We start from the raw sequence: 27,362 nt of genomic DNA on the forward strand, positions 1-27,362 counted from the left end.
GATAGTCCAAAAAGACTAGAAGAAGGACCACAAAAACCATTCTGAAACTACCTGAACATCAGGAAATAATAAATATTTCTTATTAGCTTTGTAACAGGTAAACTCCCCAATGCAGTTTGAAAAGAATTATAACACACAGATTAACAGAGCTTTTCCACCTTGACGAATCAACATGCTCAAGCTAACACAACTGAAACACAAGCTTTGATTATTAATACAAAGACTTGAAACCTTTAACAGCTATTTTCTTAAACAGAAATGCAACAGTTTTTGGTTCCTTGAGTGGAAACCAATATTATATTAAACTAAATCAAAAAAATGAAAGGACTGCACAGAAATTAATCTCTTTAATATAAAACAAAAATTAAAACACACACTTAATTGTAAACTTGTCAATTGTAAATTGTAAAATTGTAAAATTTACAAATAAACTTGTAAAATTGTAAATTTCAGTCAAAATATTTTTTCCTGTATATGAGCCTGACAACTGTATTCATTTACCCTTGTTTTTCTGGAGAATTCATTATATCTGGATTTTTCAATAAATACTCTCTAAGAGGTCCTTTTTTAGGCAAGGCTTTTTTTTTTGGTTTCTTGGCAGGTGATGCCTTTGGTTTCTTTGAAGGTGAGGTATCCTTTCCCTGTAAAAAAAATCTTGCATCAAAATCTTAAATATACTTCAAATACTTATTTATACCTCCATTATCAATTACTTGAGGTATAGAGCAGTTTGGCTTATGTAGGAACAGAACATTAAAAAAAAAAAATCTGGAACTGGTTGTCAAAATAAGACTGCAAAAGAAATACGAATTCCAGAAAACTTCCCAATTTTTCTGGATAGTACATGTCAAGTGCCTGACACAAAGAAGCCAGCAAGTCCCTAAATATTTTCTTCCATATACCAGCGTTTTCATTGCAGAAATAATGACAGTCCTTTTCCTATTATTATAAATAGTAAAACTTTGCAATGCAAAAACTGAGAGAGAAAAACCCTTTTCCTAATCTATCTCAGATGTTAGCAGTACCACCTTACTAGAGGATTATAAGGGAGAAAACTCTTCCTCCAAAATAATACAAATCCATTAAGATTATTTGTATCTTCCAGTAAAAGTAAAAATTTATTTTAAATTAATCCTGAACAAAAATCCTTTATTGTGCAATTAGAATATCTGCACAAGGAGTTAACCATGAACAATTATTCATAAAAAAGTGTAATACATATTGTACACCATGCTATTTTAAAGGGAGTGAGGAAAGGCAAGTTTCTGCTGATTTTGGAATGCCTTATTCTGGTTCATCTCAAATTCTCACAATTGTTGGTCTTACAGATGAATCTCAAGCCAACTTTTCTTCCTGGTTTTAGGAGTGCAGAGGTCAGCTGAGGGCTGGAGTTTTCATCCCAAATTTTAGCAACTGTGGATGTCTCTAGCTGAGGTTTTCATGAGACAATTTTTAAAAATTTATTTTTGTTCTTATGGTATTGCTACCCAGTAAAAACACACAACTCCTTAAAAATAAAACTCACTTTCTGAACTCCTGCAGCACGTGTGCCTTCTCGCTGAGTGAAAGATCTTGCTTGTGTTGCAATTCCATCAGTACCAAGGAAGTCTTCATTCCTCCTGATAAAAAATATTATTATCATCATCATCATCACAATCATCATGTTAAACTCCTTTCATAGTAAAAGGTTATCTCTGGGGACATATAAAGCATATCATGCAATTCCTATTTCATTTCCAGTTTTAAATTCAAAATATTTTCTTTTCTTCACCCTCTTTAGAAAACAGAAGTGCTAACTTCCAAGGTTTATTACAGAAATCTGAATTTGTAAGTAACAACTATATCAACTTCCTAATGCCAAGTACAACAAAAAGAGTTTGTTTCATTACCCAAATTATACTACAGAATTCTGCAAAGAATTTCTTCATGTCCTATTGTTTTGGTCTCTTGTAACCACAATTCCTGTTCCCTAAAACATATATCTCATTTTCACTGGTCATTTTCCTTTCACATTTTAGAAATACTGGCGTGCTTTTTTAAAAACAGGATGCTTTTAGGCAAGTGTCTACAATTTGGCTCCATTTATCTTTTCCCCATAGAATTTTTTTGACACTATAGTAGGCCCTGATCAGTTTGGTTTTGATTTAACCCAATATACCTTCCTAAGCTATGCCACCGCCCCATCATAATGTGGCTAATTGCCACAATATTATGTCTCCAGGTATAATCAGGTCACAATACAGTATTTACTGTAGCTATATAATCCTCTGTGCTCATGGAACTTCTGCATACTAAAGGTCATGGAAATTACTCCTGATGGCTGAAACTCACAGCTTCTTTTTAAGTCTTACCAGGTAAAACTTAGTTTCTTTTGTAACTGTGACTCTCATGAGCCTAAGTAGTAATTTTTCACTACTATAATAGTCATTTTTCACTATCATAGTTTTTCACTATCACAGTTTTTCACTATCATATCACTACCTTTTCAAGTAAACTTCCACACTGTCTGCCCACTCCAGAACACACTGAAACTTCTCTTCATTCAGAACTTTGTGCAAAAGTTGAACAAAGAACTCAAGGAAACGTGATTGTCCTCTGAATTTAAGCACTGCAAAAAAGGAATAAATAACACAGGTGTTTATGCTGTAACGATTCTGAATTAAGCTACAATTACAGCTATGTATGTCTCAAAGCACTTATTCATGTCATGCTGCATAGTCATAGAGACACTAAAATCAGGGATACAAAATGGCAGTTGCTCAATGCTTCTTGTGATTGGGTATCCAGAATCACAAGTTCACTATTTGATAAAATTCTAGAATTACAAACATTCTAGAGACAGAGATTCCTGTGAATTCTTCTTCCAGTAAAATAATTTAATGTGGAAATGGGGTATCTCAATTTAAAGAGAACATTCCATACAACAGAAACTTTGAAAACTTGGCACAATTTCTTTTTAAATTTGTTTCTAAGGTTATTAGAAAATAAACATTATTCAATTTAAAATATTAATATTTCATATACTTAGCATCAACACCCCAAACCATTGGTTACATTCATTTCTAAATGTGTTTATATTGAGAACTTTTTATAAGCTATGTTTCAATTGATTTTTTATATTTGAGAACCAAATGAAGATAACATTTCCAAGAGCTTATTCCAAGCAAGAATGAGATTGCTTTACTGGCAACTTTCTGAAGTAAAAAAGCCTTTATAATTAATAAAAACACCCATTATCCCTACCTTCTCGATAAGCACGCTCTGATGTCCAACATGAAATTACAGGGTAGAGGAATAAAGGAGATTCCTGTCCTGTAAGCTGTGTTCCAGGACCTACATAAAAAACCAAATGAAATCCATTGTGAAAAGCACTGAGAATATACAACAGAAACTCCACCTGGAACTGTAACTAACAATTAAAAAAATCCTTCTCTAGCACAGAGATTGCTTTTAAATCTCTCACTGTCATCCAGAGAGCAATTCAAACGCTTGCTCTTTTCTTCTAATGTAAGTAGCTGTACAACTTAAATAAGAGCTTACAGATGTGACTGATAAACTTCCAGCTAGTACACTAATAAGGAGGATGTCTGGAGTTCATCAAAGGTCTAAAAAAGATCCATGTAAATCATATGTGGAGGTGAATGTGCAGAAAGAACATGTCAAAAAATGTGTTTAAGGTTATACAGAAAGAACTGATCATATGATACTGCTATTCACTAATGCTTGCATTCATATTCTGCATATGGATAATGTAAGTAGGTAGAGGATTTTTTTTTCTTAACCTAAATGTTTACATAAAGATATGTATATAAATGGATTTCTATTCCATAAATAATATATTTTATATAGATATAGGTGTAAATAATATATAGAATACACAGATGTAAATAGAATACAGAATATATAGGGCAACAACTTGGATTCAAGATTCTGGCAGTTAAACAAAAGTGCCTTACTAACTGATGAGCACCAAAACAATGTTACATGTGCTACTTGTTATTTTTCCTTAATAAAGAAACACAACCTACAAATTTTGTGCTTAGACAAGTCCTGAGGTTGAAAAACATCAATGTAGCAAATCCCTGAAAAAAGCCAGATTAAAAATGCACTCTGGAATCACTTATAATAGTGGATCAATAGCTACAACCTCCAGTGAGAGCAGTCAGTTTAGGTCTGTTGAATGTAAATAATGTCCAATTAAATAGACAGCAGGAAAAGCAGACTTCTTAAATTTTTCTTTTTAGGACACCCTTTCTTAGTACTCTCTCCCATTTGACAAGTTCAAAAATATGTTGCTCCAAACAAGCATTTTCACAAAGAAAAATATGTCCCAAAAATGTTTAAATGGGAAAATATTTGAAATTTCAGAATTTAAATTGTACTGTGTGTGAAATACTTTGTTTTTCTCTTCTTCGGAAGAAGCAGATTCAGGTCTTTTCCATTTTTCTTGTAGACTATCATCAATGGAATGCTAAGTGTTGACTCAATTATAAGGATTTCCTATGACAAGGCTTTTTCAAAAACATTTTTAACAGCATGCCCTACAGGTGTGCACATTGCCCTAAACCATTCACAGATATTCCTAAGGACAGCTGAAAGTTTTGCATGGCCTCATCAAAACGCTTTTTCTCAATTTGTATCCTGAAACTTATTGACAAATAGGCTAGTTCAACAACAGAGCAGACTTTAACAACCAACTATTTGCCAGCTACTGAAAATGTTGGTTTTTTCTAAGTGATCAGTCCATTAATTTTTTTATTATGTAATCAATGTGATTTTAAATTAACTTACAGAATTCTTTCATTATGTAACTTGTTCTGCAGGAATGTAGGCATCAAAGTGAGCAAAAAATGAAGGATTAATGCACAGATTAATGGATTTTTTCCATCATTCCTTATCCTGTTTTTTACAAGAATGCTTTCTCTTCAGAACAAATGCATATACAGAGATGATGGATGATAATTAGCACTTGAGTGGTGTGGTCTTGCAGCAAAGGCCAGTTGCATACTGGGCTATACTACAAACAGCATGGCCAGCAGGTCAGGGGACATGACTATTCCCCTCTATTCAGCACTCATGAGACCACACCTAGGTTACTGTGTTTGTGTTTGGACACTGTAATACAAGACACTGACATAGTGGAGTAAGTCAAGTGAAGGCCAGCCAAGATGATAAGGAGCTATAGTGCATGACAAAGCAAGAAGAGGTTGAGGAAACTGGGTTTATTCAGTCTTGGGAAGAGAAGGCTAAGAGGAATCTATACCTATCTAATAGGAGGAATATGGAATGTGGAGACAGACTGTCCTCACTGACAGCACAACAGCCAATAGAAACAAGCTGGCAATCAGAAAATTCCAAACACATATAAAGAAAACCTCTCTAACCATAAGGGTGGTCAGCTGTTGGAACAGGTTGCCCATAAAGGTTGCAAAATCTCTTTCTTCAGAAAGATTCAAAACTTGACCAGATAAGCCTCAGAGCAGCCTGATCTAATTGTACATGTTTGAGAAGGGAGTTGGAATAAATACCTTCCAGAAATGCCTTCCAACCAATACTATTCTACAATTCTACCCAGGCTCCAAGAAGTACAAGATGTCACATAAATATAATGGGAAAAATTCAGTAGTGTCTCTGAGTTTAAGTTCTAACCAAGTTTTCTTTATAATTCTTACTTGTTAATTCATCTAACTTTGGCAGAATTATTAGCCAGAAAATTCTTGTGCTTGATCCAGACTCTAAGATATTTTAAAATTCATATATTCATTCCTGAGTTAAAAGGTAGTTAAATACTAGTATGCATGCAATTCCTTCACAAAAAGGACAATTTCTCTTAACTTTCTTCAGGGAGAGTTTTCTCCACTAAAATTTCCTGCAGTGGCCATTACTACTAGCATTGGCAGGTATTAAGACAAGCTATAAATGGACAGTGGTCTTTGCCACTGCATTTTCTGATTTAAGAAGATAAAGCAAGCCTAAATAACATGGAATTCAATTGAAATAGATTGGGAGAACATATATATTTGCAGAATTGTACACAAATGAATATTCCTCTGAAAGAAGAAATGAGTGTTCCACTGGAAATGACAAAAAATCTGAATACACATCACTACCAGGTGATCACTACCAAGATCATTATTGCTTTGGCTGATTCATCATGGAAGATATAAGAAATAAAAGTACTTCTTCAGTAATTTTTTTTTTACAAATAAACCATAGAAAACTCCATAGAAAATGGTAAGAAGTGTGTCAACAGCACACCTACCTGGTTCTGTCAGTTTGAGGAGACTTGTCTCAAGAGTACTCAGATTTTCTGTTGCTTTTGCCACTGCAGCTAAATGGGATGCCCTTGAGGAACACTTCTGAAATATTGAATACTTTGTTATGAAAACTTAGCTTTAACTTAACTAAAACCAGCATCTCAAGGGTGGAATTTAGCTTAGATCCCAAGTCTTCTAAATCTATACCTTATCATTTCATCTACACTGTATTATTTTTCTTTTCTGATGAAATAAAAACTATGTTCCCGATTTTTTTAGCACAGCATATTATGTCAAGCATGGGGACTTCCCATCTCTGGAGGTGTTCAAGACCAGGCTGGATGGGGTGCTGAGCAACCTGGTCTAGTGGAAGGTGTCCCTGCCCAAGGCTGGGGGTTGGAGCTAGATGATCTCTAAGGTCCCTTCCAACCCAAACTACTCTATGATTCTAGAACAAAAAAAATTTAATAAATCTAGCCTTCAAAATAATAGAATACAGAATTTAGAGAAAAGAAAAGTGAAAACCAGAGGAACTACTTTTACCTCTTTTCCAGTGTGTGTTTCTTTAGTTTTCACATCTCCTGACAGGCTGAGTGAAACTGTTGGTGAGATCAACAATTTTTTCCCATAGTTAATGATAATTACAGCAAGTTCATACTCTTTCCATGAATGTAGTACCTATTAAAGAATCATCTGTTATATATTTTTTGGTTTACATAACATGCAATATTTCATTACTGTCAAAATGCATGAATATTATAAATAGAAATTAATTACTCAATATGCAAGTTTCTTTTAATAAAAAAAACCCCAGGACTGTAGACATGTAAAATAATTGGAATTGCAGATACGTTATCTATCTCTTCTATTTCTGCTTAGCCTGTTCCTCAGAGAATAGAAAGATTTACCCAGAAGTATCTATTGCTGTGATTGACACTCTCCCTGTTCTCAGGCAGTACTGCTATCAAAGAATATAAAGGGTAACTAAATGATCATCATTTACCTCTCTGGTATCAAGTGCACATTTTAAAATCCCATCTGTATTAGTGAAAGGAGTAGTGAAATTTATTTTTAAACTACGAAATTTATAAATTAACAGTGTAGCGAATGTTTTTAGATGGCTTTGTCTCCTTTAGATAGAGCTCTAAAGGCCCAAGTGCTTCTACTATGTGCAAGCTAACTTCACATTAGGATCTTTGCCTTTGTGATCCTAAGTGTATAGATTACCTTAGGATAAATACAGTACATGACCTGACTGTAAGTCAAAAGAAAACCATATACGATGCTTTAATGAGAAGCATTTGCAATTCACTCATCCTCTCTGCTATTCTGTATGCTACCCTGTTGAAATGCTATCTCTAAGGAAAAAAAATCAGCAATATAACCTGTAGTCATTTAGCTGAGGAATCCAACAACAAACACTTAATCAAGGTTTCTAATAGGTTTTATTGGCCCTAAGAGCATTCAGCTGGGGCCTACGCATGTGGGGCCAGGAGCTTCCTCTCAGCTCAAGTCTAAGCCCACACTCCCTGCTGGTTTCTATATGGCAGGAATGCTGGTCTCCAGCTCGGTCCAAGCCATGCCTGGGTGTGGCAATGGATCCACTAGACTGGGCACCTGGCCCATGGACCAACTTCTGAGCTTGACCTCAGACTATTCCCAGTCTATATGATGGACCAGCCTGCTGGGCTCTGCCTGACCCTAGCCACTTCACCAGGCCTTATCCTGACCTGTGGACTGGCTTCCCAGCTTCAAATCTGACCTGCCTCGTCACCACAAACTTACCTGATAATCTGGATGCCTGGCTGAACCTCACTACCAGGTCCTGCTCTGCCAGCCATGGCATTGTCCTTGGCTTCTGGCCTCACGGCCATGCTGGCCTTGCAGAGAATTTTCAGGGTTATTTGATCCTGATCTGCTCTTGTGAGGTGAGCATGGAGATTGAGCTCCTATAGAGACCAAACTGAGGAATCACCAACACAGGGGAATCCCTCCAATCATACTGAGCTCAGCTTCAGTATGAGCTCTTAGCTGAGGTGTACTCAAAGCTAGAGGAAAGCTCACTTTTTCAGTATCACACGTTTATGATAGCAAGTAATTTAAGTGCAGCACGTCTCTAAACCCAAGGAAAAAACTCCAGTACCATGCTTCTCCTTATCTCACTAAACAGATTGAGTATCTGAATCATAAATGTCATCTACAGATATATATTATGGCTGAAAGTCAAGGTGTTCTATTTCTGCCAGCATGCAAGACTAAACAGTATAAGGTCTCTTGTATCTAATCAGCAACAAAACCAGATACGTTAATCTGATTAAAACTACAAATATGGCTTATTTGCAACAAATAAACTTTTAAACTTATATATTATGTGCACATCTTATTGGAAATAGTACTACCTTAAATGTAAAAATACAAACAATGACATAAAATATGGACCTAATGACATGGACTAATAGTTATAGACTATTTTCTGAATAAATAAATATTAAAAAGTCAAAATGTCATTGTTATATAAAATGCACTGATTCAAAGATACTAATAAATATTTGTATGCCTTTACTATTTAAGATTGCTAGTTCTCTAAGATATTCTGAGGGCCAGCTTACTAAATCTCTTTTTTTTTCTCTAAATGACAAGAGCTATATCTCAAATTAAGCTGTAAGCACAACAATACACACCATACCTTTGCTGTATGATATGAAATACAAGCTATCATATGCTGAATACTCTCATAACATCCTTCCTGTCTCCTTTGCAAAGTAGCACTTGGAATTTCTTGGAGGACAGCCAAGCATTTAATGAGGATCTGTAAATACAAGGGTTAAACCAAAGTTTGGAGTCTGGAGCATACTTACAAGCTTGTACCTCTGTACAGCCTATTGTATTTGATGGTGAACTTCAAAAATACTTTGAAATCTAATGAATAGGATTTTTACAAAAGCCAGTAATAAAATTTCCATTTAATTTAACAGTGTCAAGATTTCAACCACAGCTCTTTGGAATAAATGACATGTTCACATAAAATCCCAGATATTAAATTATAGATACATGATGGATATTTTTGCTGATTTAACTAACATGAAATCCAAGAATGTTTAATTCAGCAAGACTATATAATCCTACTGGAGGACTGCTTAAAAATATATTGAGATGGTCAGAATTTCAAATTAAAGAAAAATATTTCCAGTATGCTGTAAAAATAAAATTCTTCTTTCCCCTATTTTGACTATCAGACATGAAAAGAACATGTGGCTAAATTATTTTTCACTTTAATTCAGAAATCTGAAACAGGAGCCATTTCCAGTGGCTAGTTGTCCCTGTAGTAGGTCACCACAGCCAACAACATCTTAAGCAAGAAGCTATCCCTGTATTCAAATAGATGATTTTTTTTTTTGAGTCTGTGCCTCACCTGCAGTGCAGTCACCTCATGCTTTCTCACAGAGTGAATACACTCTTACTGCTGCCACCTAAAAAGGCTACCTAATTACAGGGAAAAATTTGCATGTTTCCACTGTATCCGTACTGAATCTATAAAACACATCTGCTTCATAAGTGGCAGGGAAGTATTCAGGTACTCTGTTTTCAAAGAGAGGGTGCTTGCTTCTGGAAAGGAGCACATGCCTGAAAACTGAAGACTGCATTATCAAAACACTGAATAGCTTTCTTTTCTTTAAGAAGAAAACAAAACTGGATATGAAGCAAACATTCCGAATTAAAAAAAAAACCAAAACCACAGAAACACAGGCAAATGCTTCTTTTCTTCCCTCAAAATTGCCATCTGTAAATAACATTCATGTAAAAGTTGTATAGTAGATTCTGCTACAGTTTAAAATACCATCAGTCACCCTAAAGAAAGAATCAATACAGCAATTACCTCTCCGTATCTGAGAGCGGAATGTGTGCAGCTTACACCGAACCTACATGCATTGGGGACACGTAAAATTATAAAAGGCTTTTCTTTCATCAGCTGTTAAGAAGTCGAAGCCTAGATATTTAGCTCTCCAACTGTCTATTATAAGTTTAATTTGAATCACCATAACTGCAGGACTTGACAGCTGCTTTGTCTTACAATGCTCTCACCTGAACTACTGGCACTAAAAAAATCTTGTGATAAATCAGTGGGGCGAGGAGGCCGTAACATTGTACAACAGACTGCAGGGAGTAACTTGCATCGTTCAACCAGTTGCTAAGATCAATTGCCACAGCCATTCTTTCACATTCTGATAATCTTGCAACCTGTAAAGGCAAAACACATTTTGGTTTAAATATGCATTCTGTTGTTTCAAATCATTTGAGAGTGGAAGAAGACAAATGTTATTGCAGTTTAAAAAGCAGGATAAGCAGCAAGTAAGATAAAAGCTTCAAAATGAATTTACATTGACACCTGTTAGAAGTATATTAAAAAACACATTATTCCTGATTCTAAAAGAAATTATTGCTCTTGATCTAAGTGTGCCCTCTGAGTTTGCCCATAAAACTTACAAATTGAGTCTGATTAATGACCTCAAACTGTGGAGCGGAAATTTCACATGCCAGCCTCTCAGAGTAGGTAAGGGAAGGATAATTCCTTCCTTTCCCTTCAAGTTACCTGTTGCAGTCCTGGCTAGTGCAAGTTAATCCAGTAAGTCACTGAGTAATCGACTGCTCACATTTTTTACAAGTACTTCAGCAAAGAAAGGAATAGAACAGGAATGCAATAAAACCAGAGGCAAAGCTTGACTACCCGAATAAAAGAGAAAGAGGCTTTTTTTTTCTTTAACATGCCATTATACTATAAAAATGTCTGAAATAAAGTATTAGTATATTAAAACCATAAAACCCTATTAGAAGGCAAATCTTAATTAAAGTATATGTATTTAATAGCATAAATATTTAAAATTAAAAATTTGAGGTACATCTTAGTAGGCTAAAAATAACAATTATTATACTTCTTTCTTAAATTATAGTCTACCACCACTGAAGTTAAGAAAAATCCTTCCTCAGTAGGAATCAGGGGGCTTTGGATTAGGCAATAACTGATTCAGGAACCATCATTCCAGCGGGATGTAAACAATCAACAGCTTCTGATATACTTCAGAAAGAAAACCCACAGATAATGGAGAATTCTGGAAACAGGACTAGTTGATTGCAACATCTATCTTGCAATGATGAAATAAGGCTGATGAAAAAGTAAAATCAAATCCAGTATATTATTTTAAATCACACATACTTGCTCCTTATAAAATATCTCATTGGAACAGATGGAATCACAGAAGAGCGCTCCTTCCATGATATTAATGTCAGAGACAGCAAACATATTCCTCAAAAAGAGGTGCAAGGTAATAGGAGAAGTCTGAGATACAGCTTCAAAACGTAACCTACAAAATACAAAAGCAAAAGAACAGTAAAAGCATGTTCATTATTATTCAGATCTTGCATGCCTGAAACTGCATTATAATAAAATAAAGTTTTTAGTTTCAAAATTATGGACAAAAAGGATTACTATAGCTTCTTCTGGAAATAAGATTTATATACAAAACTGAAAAAATTGCTTAAAATTTCTAAATTAAAAACATAATAAATAAAAGTAAGATTCCTTTTGAAATTGCTGTCCACATTCTGCTAATCTAAGACAACTTTTCCTTGTTTGTATCATCTAATCCAGTGAAACTAATTTTGAACTCTTTGAAAACTTCAGGTGCTACAGCTTATTTATTTTCACTGTCTCCTTTTACACATTGAATGATACATGCAATTGTGAAGTCCATTACTAAGTATTACTAACAGACTCCTTTTCAAAACTTATGTCTTGTATTACATGTCTCAAAAGAATCTCTTTTCTTTTGCCTGCTTTTCTGTCAAGATGTTTTTTGGTCGGTTTTTTCTCTTCCCTGGGGACAGGCAGGCATTTGTACTTGCTGTATTTTTTTATATTTTTGTTACAGGAAAAATCCTATGATTTTGAAGTACAAGAAATAAATTCCTTCTTCCCCTTGATTGTATTTCCTGAAAAAGACTGAAAATCGAGAAGGAAGATCAAATAGACATGTTGACACACTTGACATTACCAAGATACCACCACCAGGGCTTCTGGCTGGAAACACAGGTTTCCTTTCCTTCAGGCTCCCTCTGCTGTGCCTTTAGAGAGTACAAGTTCTTACCTACTCGTCAGTAAAACTGACACTGCCTGATATCACAGCTGTGAGAATCTTCCATGTTAATTGTAAAGAAAAAAAAAAAAAAGAGGCTTGGCCATAACTGTCAGAAAAGCAAAATGCCAAAACTGCGTTGCACAGCTACTTAAAATTTTCTGTCTTCATCTGATTTATCTGAAAATAGACTCATTTCAATGTTATCTCTAGAGCTGGATGTGTTCAAAAAAACCCTGAAAAAACAGATGTAAAAAACAGCACAATGACTATTCCTGCTGTGTTGCCTAGGCCAGGGATACTCATGAAATAGGATGTGTAGTGGTTATCTGCTGGCATCAATGCAGTCTACAGGTTGTGTGTAAATCCCAAGTGCTTCTATGGCTATGGCATGTAACATTAAGAACCTTGGTGCATTTGTATGCCTAGTATCAGACACGTGGTGGTACTTGAAAGGCAGACAGTGAAGTTGATGATTTGTATTCATTATCAATGATGTTAATTCATTATCAAATCATAAATAGCTGACTTACATTTAAAACTAGTTTTCTTACGATATTTCATGTCTATTATTTCATAAAAATTTCTTTTATCTGGGAATAAATTAAGTTTTGATGTATTTCCAAATCTGGATCTATTGAATTTCAGTAAATGCAACCACAAAATTTCTAGCTGGGCTATGAAAAACTTATATAATATTATGGTCGAACATCTGAAATTTTTTTATAGAAGAATTAATTTTAAATATCTCTAAAGCCCTTTAGCATCAGCAAAGATTATTGGCACATTATATAGCCACCCCAAAACAAAATTAGCAAGCATTACCTATTTTGGTTGGTGTTCTTGACAAAATTTTCACAGTTTCTGAGATCTATTGCTCCCTTAATTGGAAAGTCAAGAACCCAGTGCATATTATATGTTTTGCATATGAAAATGCATCACACAAAACAAGTACCCACTTTAGAACGTTTCCCAATTACCTTAAGAAAACAGCCATTATAAAGAATTAGGTGTGTAAATGTTAGCAGTTCCATAAATAGCAAAAATCCTCTACTAATTATAAACCACTATATTTTTATAACAAATTTCACAACATTTTTTTCAGAAAGTTTTTAATATCACAATCCTGAACAAAATTCCACAACTTGGAACTCTTCTAAATAAAATGTGCACATCTATAATTAGAAAATAATTATAGATAATTAATTATTATTTTAATTGTGTTTCACCAATTACCTTTTTTCAGATATAGTCAAATTACTACTTGCAGAAATAACAGCTTCGTTGGGAGGCAGTTGAGAAGAATTTGAAACAAAATAATCCCACATTGGTGAAAATGCTGCTCTGGCCAATCTAAAGTTGCCAGTCTGATAGGCTACCTACAAAACAAACAAACAGTGAGTTGACACGTTCATCAAATAACCAAGCCAGATATAATTATAGGATAAAGAAGTTTTCAAAACTCCCCACAACATGTAAATTTACAATTTCTCTTAAGAGTATTCTGACATATTTGAATAAAATACATGTAGCAACAATTGGATTCTACTAATATTAGTGTGGTTCAGATTTAGCATCAGAGAAAGCAGGGGAGTTCCTTGACTGTTGACCAATGCTCTAACAGCCCTGTGTGGAATATTGTGCTGCACTTTTTGAAGGCATATAAATTCTTCTAGGTTCATTTTACTTTTGCTAATACTGCAGAAGGCACTCCTGCTCTGAATAATGGGATGTAAACTAAGCCAACAAGTAGGCATAAATTCGTGCAGATACATCTTACACTGGAATATTTTAGGAAAGCTTCTAACTGTTCCCCATGATCTATCTATAGGGCTAGACAATTTCACTTTTCTCTGTGTCTCAATCTGTTTTAAACATTTTTTAGTAAGAACACAGAAAATTATGATGAAGATCTGACAACCTTTGTGGTCTTTCACAAGGTATTACAAAACTAATACCTGTTAAGTTCAATAATACTTTTAATTCCTTAATGACTAGTAAGATGATTTCTAGTACTTGGTCTCAATCACAAAAATGAAAAAGAAAAAAATTACAAAAAAAAGAAGAAAGAAGTTAAATGCAGACTGGAAAACAGAGATGGGTAAGAAAACTAGCTGAGAGAGTCCCTTCCACTAAACCTGACATTTCCGAATTAAGAATCAATTTATGTAGATACCCTACTTTTTATGTTAAAATTATGATTTGTGCTTATCAAGCTTTTGGCAAGAAGGTCTCAAGTTGTTACCAGATGCAGTTTTGGAACAACCACTGAAAACAAGTAATTACAGCCAAATTAAAGTAGGTGTTCATTATTATCTTCTAACCCTACCTGAGTTAGATATGCTCGAACAGTAGTAGCAGAAAGGGGTGGATAAGCAAGAATTGGCTTAGTCATTTGCCCAACGGCATCACCAATAAGTTTTCCATCTGAAGAATATGCTGCGACGGCAAATACGTATTTCTCATTGGCATCTAAGCCTTGTACTTCCAAGAGGCTCTTCCCATCTGCTGGTATCTACCAACAAAAATATTTTTCTAGTTACACCCACTGTACATATCTAAACCAAATCTCAAATTCTAAACTTTTATTTCTAAACAACTATTTAATGGTCTTGGATACAATCAAAGAACAATCTAGGTTAACAGCGTGTCATGTACTAGATTCTTGTATTAAATTCTTGAAAACTATGAGAAAACAGTGAAATGATATGTGAAAAAAAGCATCTGTTTTCTCTGGACTGCTGATGCATATACAGGGCACATAACCTAAGAGAACTGTTAAGTACCAGGACCTGATGTTTTTCTAAGATACTTGTGTCCATTTGAACATTCCCACAGTGATAGTTCAAGCTTGCAGTCATTGAGCTGATCCATTCTGGCCCTGAACTGTGTTTCCAGAGAAAGACCATACTGCTCTCCTTCATGCCACCTTCTTGTATTAGATACGGGCAGAGATATCTCTGGTCCTTCCAGCACTATTAACAGCACTTTGGAGTTTGTGAAGCAAACAACATACTTTCAAGATCTTCATTTTTCCTTCAAGTAATTGTGTACCTACACTTTAACATCATGGCTCACTCCTAAGAGGATTTTCCACCTTCCTCTCTGTAACCAAGACAACCTACACAAGGAAGATTTGAAGACTTCAAGAGTCTTGAAAAAAGAAACAAGTCCCAGTGATGGAAGGATAACATGAGACTCGAGATCATAACACAGCATCAACACAATGCTCTTATTCAAACACAGTCTGGCCTTCATAAGGAGACCTCTGAACAACAGAAATCCCTTCAGATGCAGGGGCTGAACCAGCAGACCAGAAATAAGTGTACAACAGTCTGCAACATCCCTTTATGATACGCTGATAGAGCATTCAATCCCCAAGAATTCTAAATTTTTTTCTTGGAGTCAGCAGATAGAGAATTTGTCTGCAGATCAGTATTTTGCAAATGCATATCCTAAAGCAAAGAGCAGTTCCATTCCAGAGGCATATGGTTAACCTCAGGTCTGTATGTCTCCAGTGCCTGTCAGAGCGAAGATGGTCAGTGGCTTGGATGGACTGCAGCAAATTCAGAGAAAAAAAAAAGCTGGCAGTGGGGTAAAAGTCACCTGTCAAACCCTTAATACACCTAGTACAGGATGGTATACTGAAACTAACTCACAGAACAGTACAGGAAGCTTGATTTTCTGGATTTGATGATCAGAGTGTCAATAATAACATCAAAGTCTCTACTGCCAGTACCTATACATGCCTTCTCTTTTCATACACTTTCCTTTAAGGGGAGGAGCCAGGGGAACATGTGCAAAGGGGAAGATTCCCCCTCCATCACCAAAGACAAGTCTATCAGTGTTAGTACAGGGCTTGCTTACAAAGCCAGGAAAGCTTGCAACATCAGGCAAAAAAGGTTAAGATCATTCTTCTGTCACAAAGCACAACAGAGACCTGCCCTGCAAAGAACAGAGCTCTTCATGCAGATTTCCAGATATAAATATGATCACTGAGTTGATCAATGAGGTGTTAGACTACAGAAAAGTCTGCTGAGGAGGATATGCTGAAGCTTTCTTGCTCCTTTCTTAAATCACAAAATGCCCAGTATTTGGATCATTCATTGCTGTCATTCAGCAGGACAATGCAATAGCAGGCATAAGTGAATGAAAACCAGAACCTTCTCAGTCTGTGCAGAAACATCAGAATGTGATCCAAAGGAAAAAATAAAGCCTACCTAAAAATTCAAAACCAAACCAAGCCAATCAACCAAACAAAAAAAATTCAAAAAATTAAACGTCAAATTTTAATGAATAAATAATGTAAGAGTACCAACACAGTCAACATGATCAGTCATCAGTAATTAAAGATGTGTGGGATGATTCACCATACCACATGTTTACAACATGAAAGGGAAAGAGCATGAACTTAGAAATAAACTGTGTCTGAATGTGAAGGTTACTGAAAGAGTTATATTATCATGCTGCCAGAATTAAGTACGGCAATGTCTTGTTTAGAAGAAATAGCTGATAGAAATTACACAATTAAGAAGAAAATAAATAATAATCTGTTTATAATTTCTCTTTTTTTGAATTCCTGGAAAGAGTAGTGTCTGGAGCACACTCTAAAAATATTTCATATGCTTTCTTTTACTTTTGCATTTCTTAGGTATCACCCAAAAAACCATAGTTATAACGAGACAGATTTTTTTAACTTGAAGCTTTTGAGTAATTTAATTTATTATTCAAAAAGATTCCTGGAAGTTTTCTGGTGTAAAGATAGAAGAGTTTGTCAAAGGCTTAGCCAGCTACATTATTTAAAAAAATACGTCAGATAGAAAGATTTAGAGAGCTGGGCTTTTTTAGAGGAAGAGCGAATTACCTAAACAAGTTTTACCTCTGTCTTACCTCTTCTCCTGAATTTTGAAGTTTATTGCTATTTAACCTTACTTTTGTATTACTTCCTCCTGCTACAGAGCCCAAAATACAGTACCATGAAACCTTTGAAGAAAATGAGAACAAAATTAGTTGATGCACAGTATTATTTCCAAGTTTTGCCTAATGTAGAATGTAAAAATTTTGTGAAAACAGTCTCTGCAAAAAACCTCAGCTTAGTTATAAAAAAGTCTAGTCTAACTGCACTAAAAACATCAATTAATTTATTTAGCTGGAGAACTAGATATACTACAGTGGCAATAAAAACGGATGATTCTCCATTATCCTAACCCCACCTTGAGTTACCCTATTCCTCAAAGCTATCCCAAAGCACAAACTCTATAGGTCACAGATTTAAAGTCATCTAGATCCATTATTTGATCCTTGCAATAGTATTCTTCTAAAGTTGGCATCGGGTTCTGATTCAGCAAACTGCTTGAGGACAGATCCTTAAAATCAGGCAAAAGAAATGCAGGTATGACATCCCTTCCTTCTGTTGTGTCAACTGCAGAGCTCAGCTTCCTGTCATCAACCCTGCTGAGGCTGCACTCCGTCTCACTGTGTCATCGATGAAGGTACTGAAGAGCACCAGTCCCAAGACTGAGCTCTGAGGGACCCCACTCATCACCATTCACTACCTGGACATAGAACCATGGACTACAACTCTGGCTGTGTCCATCCAGCCAATTCCTTATCCACAGAATGGCTATTCATCCATCAAATCCATGTTTCTTCAATCTGGGGATCAGGATGTCATGTAGGATCATATCAATGGCCTTACAGAAGTCTAAATGATGACATTTGTTGGTGTTCCCCTGTTGACTGTTTTTCACAAAGTGTTATTGAATTTGAGGAGATTATTTTCAGCAAATGAGCCTTAAGATCTAAAAATTTCAGAGGTATTTTGACTCCTAGTACAAGAACTATATATGTCTAATTAAATCCTAGGCATAAATTTATCCTAAGAAAATAACTAAATCCTAAGTATTCAGATAATAACTTCTACATAAAAAAATACCCTCTCTGTCTGTTCAACAGCTATGTGTAATTTCAGATAAAAAATTCTTCCAGACTAGCTGGGCTCAAATTATAACAATAATAATCGTATTTCGCCATCTAGCGGCCCAAGATGCTGCATTCACTCTTAAAATGACAAACAAAATGTATCAAAGAAAATGAAGTTTGAACACTTACCAAAACAAAACCACCAAATTTTAAAGATTTTTTTAAAATTTTATTTTATATTCAGTCAGGATAAAAAGAATAAAATTTTCCCTACTTAATCTATTTGAAGTTCACTAAAAAAACTGCAATAAAACTGCAGGTTCTAAAACAACTGTTCACAGAAACATTCTTAGCACTATTAATAAGATTTGAGTTTCTACCATGTTTATACACAAGATTATTTTGAAGAAGCTTGCAAAATACGGAAGCTTCTCTCTCAAGAAAGCTGCAGCTAGTGTAATTTTCATACTTCAGCCTACTTGAATCCTTTCTGGACAAGGGAAAGAGAATAAGACAATTTGGAACAGTCAGAATGGATTTACCAAGGGCAAATCAGGGCTGACCACCATTCCTGGCCTCTGTGATAAAATTACTTGATTAGCAGAGGAAGGGAGAGGAGTAGATGCCATTTACATTTCACAGTAGTGCATGCATGGCAGGAGGAGGACAAGCCATAGACCTAAATTGAAGCAAGGGAGATTCCAACTGTACATAAGAAAAATAGTTTTCCTATGAACATGTTGCCCTGCTGGAACATAGTTTCCAGAGAAGCTGTCTCCATTCTTGGAAGTTTTCAGAACTGACTGCATAAAGCTCTGAGCAAACTCATCTAATCTCGTAGCCAAGCCCACTTCGAGCAGAAGGTTGGACAAGAGACCTCTTCTAATATCCTCTATGATCCACACAATTCTGTGACTCTACAAGTTCAACAGAAAGTGGATTATTTCCACCTGAACTACGTCACTTCAACATTTCATTAACAGAGACTTCAGTGTGCTACTTTCTTGCAGCATATGATGCAAGTCTTGCATCTCTTCAGAGGGTAACTAGGAGTATGTCAACCCCTAAGACAGAAGACGGAATTCACAGAAGTGGAATAAATAAGTACTGGAGAACAGAAGCACCAATGAACATGATGCATGAGATTAAAAAAGTTTTATGCAAATGTGAAGATCAAAACAGTGAGTCACAGAGGAAAACTGACTCACAGAGGAAAAAAAAGGGATACTTAATTAAGTCAGAATAACATAATCTTCTCAGGAACAGAGAAAAATGTGTTGAAACAAGTTTTTCTCTTGTGTATTGTTTAGTTATTTCTCATGCAGTCATCATGAAAAACATTACCTGAATATCTGAATCAAACGGGGCTGGTTTAAATGTCATGGAGCAATGTGATCTAGAAAGTAACAGAGGAGGAGGAGGACGAGTCCTGCTTTTTTTCCTGCTGCTCATAGCTTCTTTGAGACTGCGATACAATGCACTTTGTTCAGCTTCAACTTGCTCAATTAAAGTTAGTGCTTCCTATGATTGAAATGAAAACAAAAGGGAAAATTATTCAAATACAACAATCAGACAGATTTAAAATTCAAAAATTATTTTCAAATTGTCATAGAAAATTTCACTGCTATGTAGAAAACTTTCAGCAGCTTTTCATATTATCCTACATCCTAAATCAGGATGAACAGTACTTTGTGTAAGATTACATATGCAGATTAATTTCACAATTAGAGAATGCCGGGTTGCCTATGAAAGAGGCATACCCAGTTTTGGAAGAACCTGTGGGAAAAAAGAGAGTGATCACAAATAACGTTGGTAAGCAATTAGTGCCAGCCAGTGATTAACTCCAACAAGAAACAAAAAAGATATCAACTCCTATTTAGGAGAGAGCTGGAAACCTAATCTGTGGAATTTCTGAAGGAGCTGTGGAAGCAGTTAGACTGATTTTTTGTACTTCAGAAACAGAGGGAAAAAATAAAGTCCATAAATGAAGAAAAAGGAGGAGAATGTGGGTCCAGAAAAAGTAGGGCTAAGCCATTTTTCACTTTGTTAGCTGTAGACAGCTGAAAGCTGACTGACAGTCTATTAGTCTTGCAAAGATGTAGGAACCCCCTGCACACAGTGATTATGTGGCCATTTGGCTGGAGATCAAGGGTACACTATTTTCTTACTTGACTGAATAGCAAATTGGTTGGTTTCTTCACCTTGACTTCATTGTCAGTTCAAGAGAAATTTAACTTGGAAATCTAATATTAAGAACTTAGTACTTCTGCATCTTGACTTGTGGCAGCTGTTCAGTGCATACCAAAGCCAAAAAGGCCAACTCCCAGAGATGAACCAGGATTACATTTTTTGTAGAGACAAGAAATGATATATTCCTAGAACTAGAAATTTTATTTGAAGCCTTTTAGTACCCTGCACTGGACTACGGATTTAGGCTGAGCTGAGTCTGGAAGACAAACTGAAAAAACCCTCCAAGATATTGGCAAATCAGTGACAGTCCTAAAATCTTGCACCTTAACAGTTCCTTGTTTCTGTCCTCATACATTTAGAAGACTACACCACAGCAGGTCAGATCACAGCTTGAGTAAGCCTGGAAGCTCATGTTCAAAAATTATTAAAAGATTACAGATTTATGGTCAAATGAGTGAAACAGAGAGCTAAGATTTAACAGAGCCTTTTGCTTAGCTAATCATTTTCACAGCCCTACCACTCCTCCCCACTGTCTCCCCCTTTAGATTAGGGTTGCATCCACCCTAATGGGACACATTAAAGGAAGGCTATAAGAGAAAGAACAAGATACAGGATGACTCTTTCCATCACACAACCATTCAACTTTTGCAATCAGTAGTTTGAAGCTTCATTGCTTCCTTTAAAAATATACTCCTTCATGATAAGCTGTCCTATGATACAATTTTTAATTAAAAGAATCATGGACTCATTCTTGTCTGAGGACATATTTCTGATTAATGCAAGGGCAGAAATGCTCCCAGGTCGAGTAAAGATAGTGTTGTGACTGAGTGGTACTGCAGGACCTGTACTTCAGTATTGTAGAACTTGGAAGATAATAAATGCGGCAGTGTTGCAAGATGAACAAGAGTAATTATAGGAGAAAGGTTCACGAAGGATGTCTGCACTGTCAGGCTCTCTTGAAAGCTGTTTATTGCATAGGTGAAGTTACAGCAGTTCAGGGAGTGGGTATCCAGAGCCAGCCCTACAGCTGCCAGCTCCAGCTGTGGGCATACCTGAAGCCGCTTTCTGTTCAAGTTACAAAGCATTATATACTTTTCTTTGCAGAGTATCTTAATACATAACAACCAATAAGCACCATACACAATACCTTTACATTTGTCTATAGCCTATCATAGCTACTACCATCACCATATTATAGTCATTATTATCCAATCACAAGAGTAAGTAAGTTACAATTTAAGCTTACAATGGAAAATTCTCAGACCTCTTTTCTTCTTCCTACATCAACATTTCTTGGTTTCCTGCCATATCTCTCTTCTTGGTAAAAACATGTTTTCTATTTACTTATGCTCTTCTTGAGACTTATTTACTTGGTGAAAAACATGTCTGTCTTTGTAGTCACATAACTTTGTCCTATTCATAAAAATCTCCTTCCAACTCATCTCCAACCTTTGCTTCTCAGTTACTCATCGATCACTGTTTCAGCAAAACATCTTTTACTCTATATCAAAACTTGCTTTCATTTCTATCTCATCCTCAGTTTCTACATTCAGAGATCTTTCTGCCAAGCCTACATACCTGTGAAACTTTCTTACCAAACTTTCATCCTCTCCAACAAGTAATCTTACGGTTGAAGAAGCCAAATGTCACCATAAAAACCCCAAATGCTTGACCTGAAATAAAACGCATTATCCCTGCCTCTGTTGTCACAGACTAGCACCATGGTATTAACTTAACTGCATTAATTCGATTTTACAACTGGCCAATGAGAACTACCAGTGTATCCAATTCTGTAAAGACTTACATGTCCAACTAGACATATAGAAAAGGAAGGAAGAATTAAACAGCTGTGAAAGAAATAATAAAAATGGAAGGCTGCACAATGCTCATTAAGCAGTTTGAGATAATTGAGTATACACATATATTCAAAAGCTTCCATACCTACTGAGTTGTTTACTGCATAAGAAATGCTTATTTGTATGCATCTCAAAATAAAATAAACTGCTTCAAATTTTGCTACACAAGAACAGATTTGTAGCATATTGTGCTGATTACAGTAGAAAAGACCAGAAGATGCAAGTAATTCTATATAGAACTCTACAATAAAAAAAGCAAAAGCATTAAAATAAAAGCATGGATTTGCTGTTTATTAAGTGAGCACCATTCACCTCAAGCAGGAAAATTATTGCACATATAATTAAATATTTCATCATAAAACAAATATCAAAAGAGCTCATCCTACATTTGTCCAAACAAAGTGAATTCTGATATTTTCTGGCAACTAGCTGCAGATATATTATATTTTTTTAACTACATCTTTCTTGGTGAAAAGTGCACAGAAGCAAAATGTAGTGAAGGTCAGTGTAAGAGCTTAGTAAATGTTTCTTTGGGATAACCACACATTTCTTGGTAACTTCTTGTAAGTCTTCACTGGTGACTACAGTTCCAAATTTCATACCATATCACAACATCTGATATATTTATGATATTCATAAATAACATATATTTTACAAATATATGAGAGAGATTTTTAATGTATGACTTTTCGGATCCAGTTTTTGCATTCTTCTGATGTAATAAATGTATGTATTAATTATCATGCTTCCAAATTTGTGGTACTTAAAAGAAAAACACTTTCTAGTAACTTCTTGTTTAAAATACTCTTTTATATATTATATAGTGAAAATTGCAGATTCTGTTATCTGTTGTACAGGCTATAAAAAAATTTAAACCCTGTTAAAATTTTTATTATTCAAAAATTTTCAGCAGGCAATTTTCATGGACAGATGCTGGCACAAAGGTCAGTGGAAATACTCTCACTGATTTCAAGAGACTGAAATGAGCCCTACTTCTAGCACCAAAAATTACAAAATCCCAGTATCTAAACTGTTTATTCAGAAAGAATAAAATAAATTCCATGTCATCATCACCAGCCAAAGTATTTTAAGAAAACTTAGAGATCTTGGAAGAAGAACAATGTTGAAGATTACAATAAGGAAACCTGAGTGACATTTTGGCAAGGTATAGGTTCATAACTGCAAAGTCTAGGTGATTAAGTGTAGAAGGAAAGATCTTATCTTCTCTCAGGTTTCCTGCAGTTTTCATGTATGCACAAAATTTGGGGATATGCTCCTTCTTTGTTTTAAGGTCACTTTATTCTTTCATCATAATGAAATTTCTCAGGAAAAAAATTGACAATAGAAATTAAAAACACACAATGACCCTCAAGTTCCTTCCATTTTTCTTGTTTTTATAAGAACTAGTATTCCCTGTCTTAATTACACAGAAGATGAAAAACTGTGCTAATGACAAAGAATTTCTATCATAAGATTTTTCATATTACCTCCAGTAGCTGCCTTTGGGAAGTAGCAGTTAACTCTTCAGGGAACTTCTGTGCAGCCTTTTGCATCAAAAAGATTGCTCTGGATAGCTTATTCCTTTTAATTTTTTTCATTATAAGTTCTTCTATAAAACAAATATTTTAAGACATTTGTAAAACAGTGACAATAATTTATAATACTTCTAAAATCTTAATTAATAAGCCTTACCTGATAAATATTGGAAATCTCCAATATTCTTCTCCTGAAATTTACTAGACTTAAGACTTCTGTCAACAACTTGAGCACCTGTGTAGAAAGGAAATACTGAGTTATTTTGATAGTGCTATTGCAAAAAAATTGAGTGAGAGAGGTTAATATGTAGTTTTAGAGTAAAGCTGTGCTCCATCTCATGTTCTTTTCTTTGGTTCAAGTAGAATTTCTTGTACAGATCATGCCACAAAAATACTCCACTGTCCTGCTCTAACATCTTTAGTAGTTCAATTAACACCACAGAAAAAGAGAGGTTTTGTTTGATCATAAGGAGCAGGGCATAGTGCAGCTCTGTAGTGTCAAACTAATACTAACTTTTAATTTAAAAAAAACAAAACAACACTAAGAATGAGAGAAAAAGCTGAGTTTTTTCAGAGGCCATTTGGCAAGAGTGGGGTATCTGCTGGCTGGAAAGATATAGAGACAACTTCACAGGAGCAGAAGTTCAAATTACCAAGAGCATGGAATAAAATATTCAAGCCATTATCTAGAGAGAAAACTAGCATTACAGAAAAAAATAAATCTGCAGAACATCCCTCAATTTTTCTTTACTGTAAAAGCAATATTATAAAGGCACTGTAAAAGTTAATATTATACCTAAATTACAACAATGAACTGCCTAGGAACTATGTCTGTTAGTTGCAGCAAAATTTAACTCCCATTGGTTGAGTAGAGGTTGGAGACTAGTATCATGTAAATCTAAATTCTGCAAATTCAGAACATTATTTCCGTCTATATGTGGCGTACATCAGCTCCTTTTCAGAAAGCAGATAGTCCTTTACTCCTTAGTACTACATAATATACTAACAAAAAGACTCTAATCAAGTTATGAAGATTATTTTTCTTTACTGAAACCTACCTTGTGTAATTTTAAGAAGTTTCACAGCTACTCGATGTTGGGCCTGAATGAGCTCCAAGTGTAAATCTGTTACAAAACCATTATCTGTTCCTGTTTTATCATCAGCACATCTCAAAACAGAATTCAAATTCTGATCATTTGAGTCCACCTAATAAGTAGGAAGTGGCAATTAAGCAAATACAAACTTTTACTACTTAGCTTACTGCATTTTTCTTGATATTATTTCAATAAACTGACAAGCACTGAAATTTCTTATTTGTGTAAAATGCAGTCAACCAAGAAAGCAAGGAAAGAAGGAGAGAGACCAAACAGAGAAAGCATGGATAATGGACAAAGAAAAATAGACAAAATCTGAGAATCAATAGAAAACTGGATCAATAATAAAGACAAAACTACAAAAAATGTTTTACTGTGTTACCAGTCCACAAAACAAATATCATATTGATATAGAATGATAATATTTAGAAAATCTGAACTCACATCAACAGCAAAAATTTATTTTAATAATGAACAGTTGCAAGCAATAAATATGAACAGGATTTATGCTCTTATTCTATACATGAAATCTATACATTAGAATTATTTCAAAAGAAAATGTTGAAGAAAATCTAAATGAGTTCACAGTTTACTATTGAAAGAGAAAAATGCTATTTCAACTTTTTCTGGCTTTGGCTTTGGCAGAGTTAGTTTTCTTCATAGTAGCTGGTATGGAGCAGTGTTTTGGATTTGTGCCGGAAATAGTATTTATAATGTCAGGGATGTTTTCATTACTGATGAGCAGTGCTCACACAGCATCAAGGCCTTTCCTCCTTCTCACACCACCCCACCAGAGAGGAGGTTGAGGAGGCACAAGAAGTTGGGAGGAGGCACAACCAGGGCAGCTGATCCCACTGACCAAAAGGATATTCCAGCCCATACGACATCATGGTCAGTATATAAATCTGGGGGAAGGAGGAAAGGGGTGGATGTTCGAGTGATGGCATTTGTCTTCCCAAGTCACCACTACATGTGATGGGGACCCCTGGAGTTGGCTGAACACCTGCCTGCCCATGGGAACTGGTGAATTAAGTCCTTGTTTTGCTTTGCCTGTGTGCAGCTTCTGCTTTCCCTATTAAACTGTCTTTCTCTCAATCCACGAGTTTTCTGGCTTTTACCCTTCCCCCAGGACACTGTGAGGGACCGGGTGAGCAGCTCTGTGGGGCCAGCTGGGGTTAAACCACAACACTAGTACACAGAGATATATTTTTTCTATTCTCTTCTTACATGGGCCAGGAAGGTGAGGTGCATTTGATAGTGCTGAGATTTCTAAGTATGAAGAAAATACAAGATATATGTCACCAAAATACAATATATTACTGATAGATTTTGTTGCAGTGTAGCTTTTTGTAAACTTTACCTTTCTAGAGCAGTTGTCAAATATCGACTTTCCATCTCGTGAAAGGGTCATTAACCGAGATGTGTTCATGTCATTAATTGCTTTTTCGAGAATTTCATAAGCAATTTGTAATTGTTCTGTAGGAGTTTTCTGAAATGAAAACCCATATAAACACGTTTTATTACATAACAGCATTAAAAACTATAATATAGACTATCAAAAGTAATGTGCTTTTCTTTTTAGCTGTTGAAGTTTAAAATTATCAGATAATCTTTACACAGGCACTACTTCCCATACTTTAATATACAAATACCAATATCTTAAATTTCAAGTAGGACTCTTTTTCCTTCAGCTCCAAAAAAAAAAAACCCAACCCAATTACTCAGAGTTAGCTTACAGCAGAATGAATCTGAACTTAGAGAATTAAGTAGAAAACATAGTATTTTTCACAAGCAGTTTTTCAGTATTCCATTAAATACTACTAAGAAAACACTGTTTCTTCAGAAAACACCACCTTTAAGTAGATTGTCACTAGACTAAACCTTCTCCATGTGTGTAAGCCTTAAGACATATCACTGACAACACTCCTCAACCCTCAGGCTAATGCTTATCCTTCGTCCTTAATGTGCTTCAGTAAGTCATTTGATTGGACAATTCTGCAAAGTGCTGAACAAAGCAAGGACACTCAGGATGTTTTATTCTACATGATCCTTACAAAAAGAAGGAATCAAAAACACAACCCAAAATACTTTCCTAAATGAAGCAAGGACTAAAATTTCTACCATCTTAATAGAATGTGCTATTAAGCAATTTAAGGCTAGTATTACAGATTGGCATTTAAAAAAGGCATACAGTGGAAATTACTGTGCTCATGCTGTAAAAAAAGTTTCAAATACAATCTCTTCCATAAAAAAAATGGATAAAAAAGACTCAGGTAAAATTTTCAAATTTTATTTCATTTGAAAAAATATCTTTGCTTTTTTCCTCTGCACTAGCAAGATGGTGTGAAACATTTCATCTTTGTAAAACTAATACAAA

The 27,362-nt window shown here is 35.2% G+C and overlaps 1 protein-coding gene across 1 annotated transcript in view; it reads right to left on the reverse strand.

Annotated features, from left to right (window-relative positions):
* The window catches only part of CFAP54 (cilia and flagella associated protein 54), a gene marked incomplete at both ends in the record, with an annotated part of 101,850 nt that overhangs the window by 49,904 nt on the left and 24,584 nt on the right, over window positions 1-27,362 (reverse strand). The window contains 17 exons of the mRNA XM_082279856.1: window positions 502-641; window positions 1,526-1,619; window positions 2,482-2,608; window positions 3,244-3,333; window positions 6,263-6,359; window positions 6,795-6,935; window positions 8,944-9,066; window positions 10,341-10,496; window positions 11,470-11,617; window positions 13,625-13,767; window positions 14,718-14,903; window positions 17,279-17,371; window positions 19,655-19,831; window positions 23,844-23,965; window positions 24,049-24,126; window positions 24,950-25,097; window positions 26,346-26,474. Of these exons, the coding sequence (XP_082135982.1) occupies window positions 502-641; window positions 1,526-1,619; window positions 2,482-2,608; window positions 3,244-3,333; window positions 6,263-6,359; window positions 6,795-6,935; window positions 8,944-9,066; window positions 10,341-10,496; window positions 11,470-11,617; window positions 13,625-13,767; window positions 14,718-14,903; window positions 17,279-17,371; window positions 19,655-19,831; window positions 23,844-23,965; window positions 24,049-24,126; window positions 24,950-25,097; window positions 26,346-26,474 (2,192 nt within the window). The remainder of the gene's footprint in view (window positions 1-501; window positions 642-1,525; window positions 1,620-2,481; window positions 2,609-3,243; window positions 3,334-6,262; window positions 6,360-6,794; window positions 6,936-8,943; window positions 9,067-10,340; window positions 10,497-11,469; window positions 11,618-13,624; window positions 13,768-14,717; window positions 14,904-17,278; window positions 17,372-19,654; window positions 19,832-23,843; window positions 23,966-24,048; window positions 24,127-24,949; window positions 25,098-26,345; window positions 26,475-27,362) is intronic.

This window comes from Coloeus monedula (genome assembly GCF_965178545.1).
Source record: "Coloeus monedula genome assembly, chromosome: 4".
Lineage (NCBI taxonomy): Eukaryota > Metazoa > Chordata > Aves > Passeriformes > Corvidae > Coloeus > Coloeus monedula.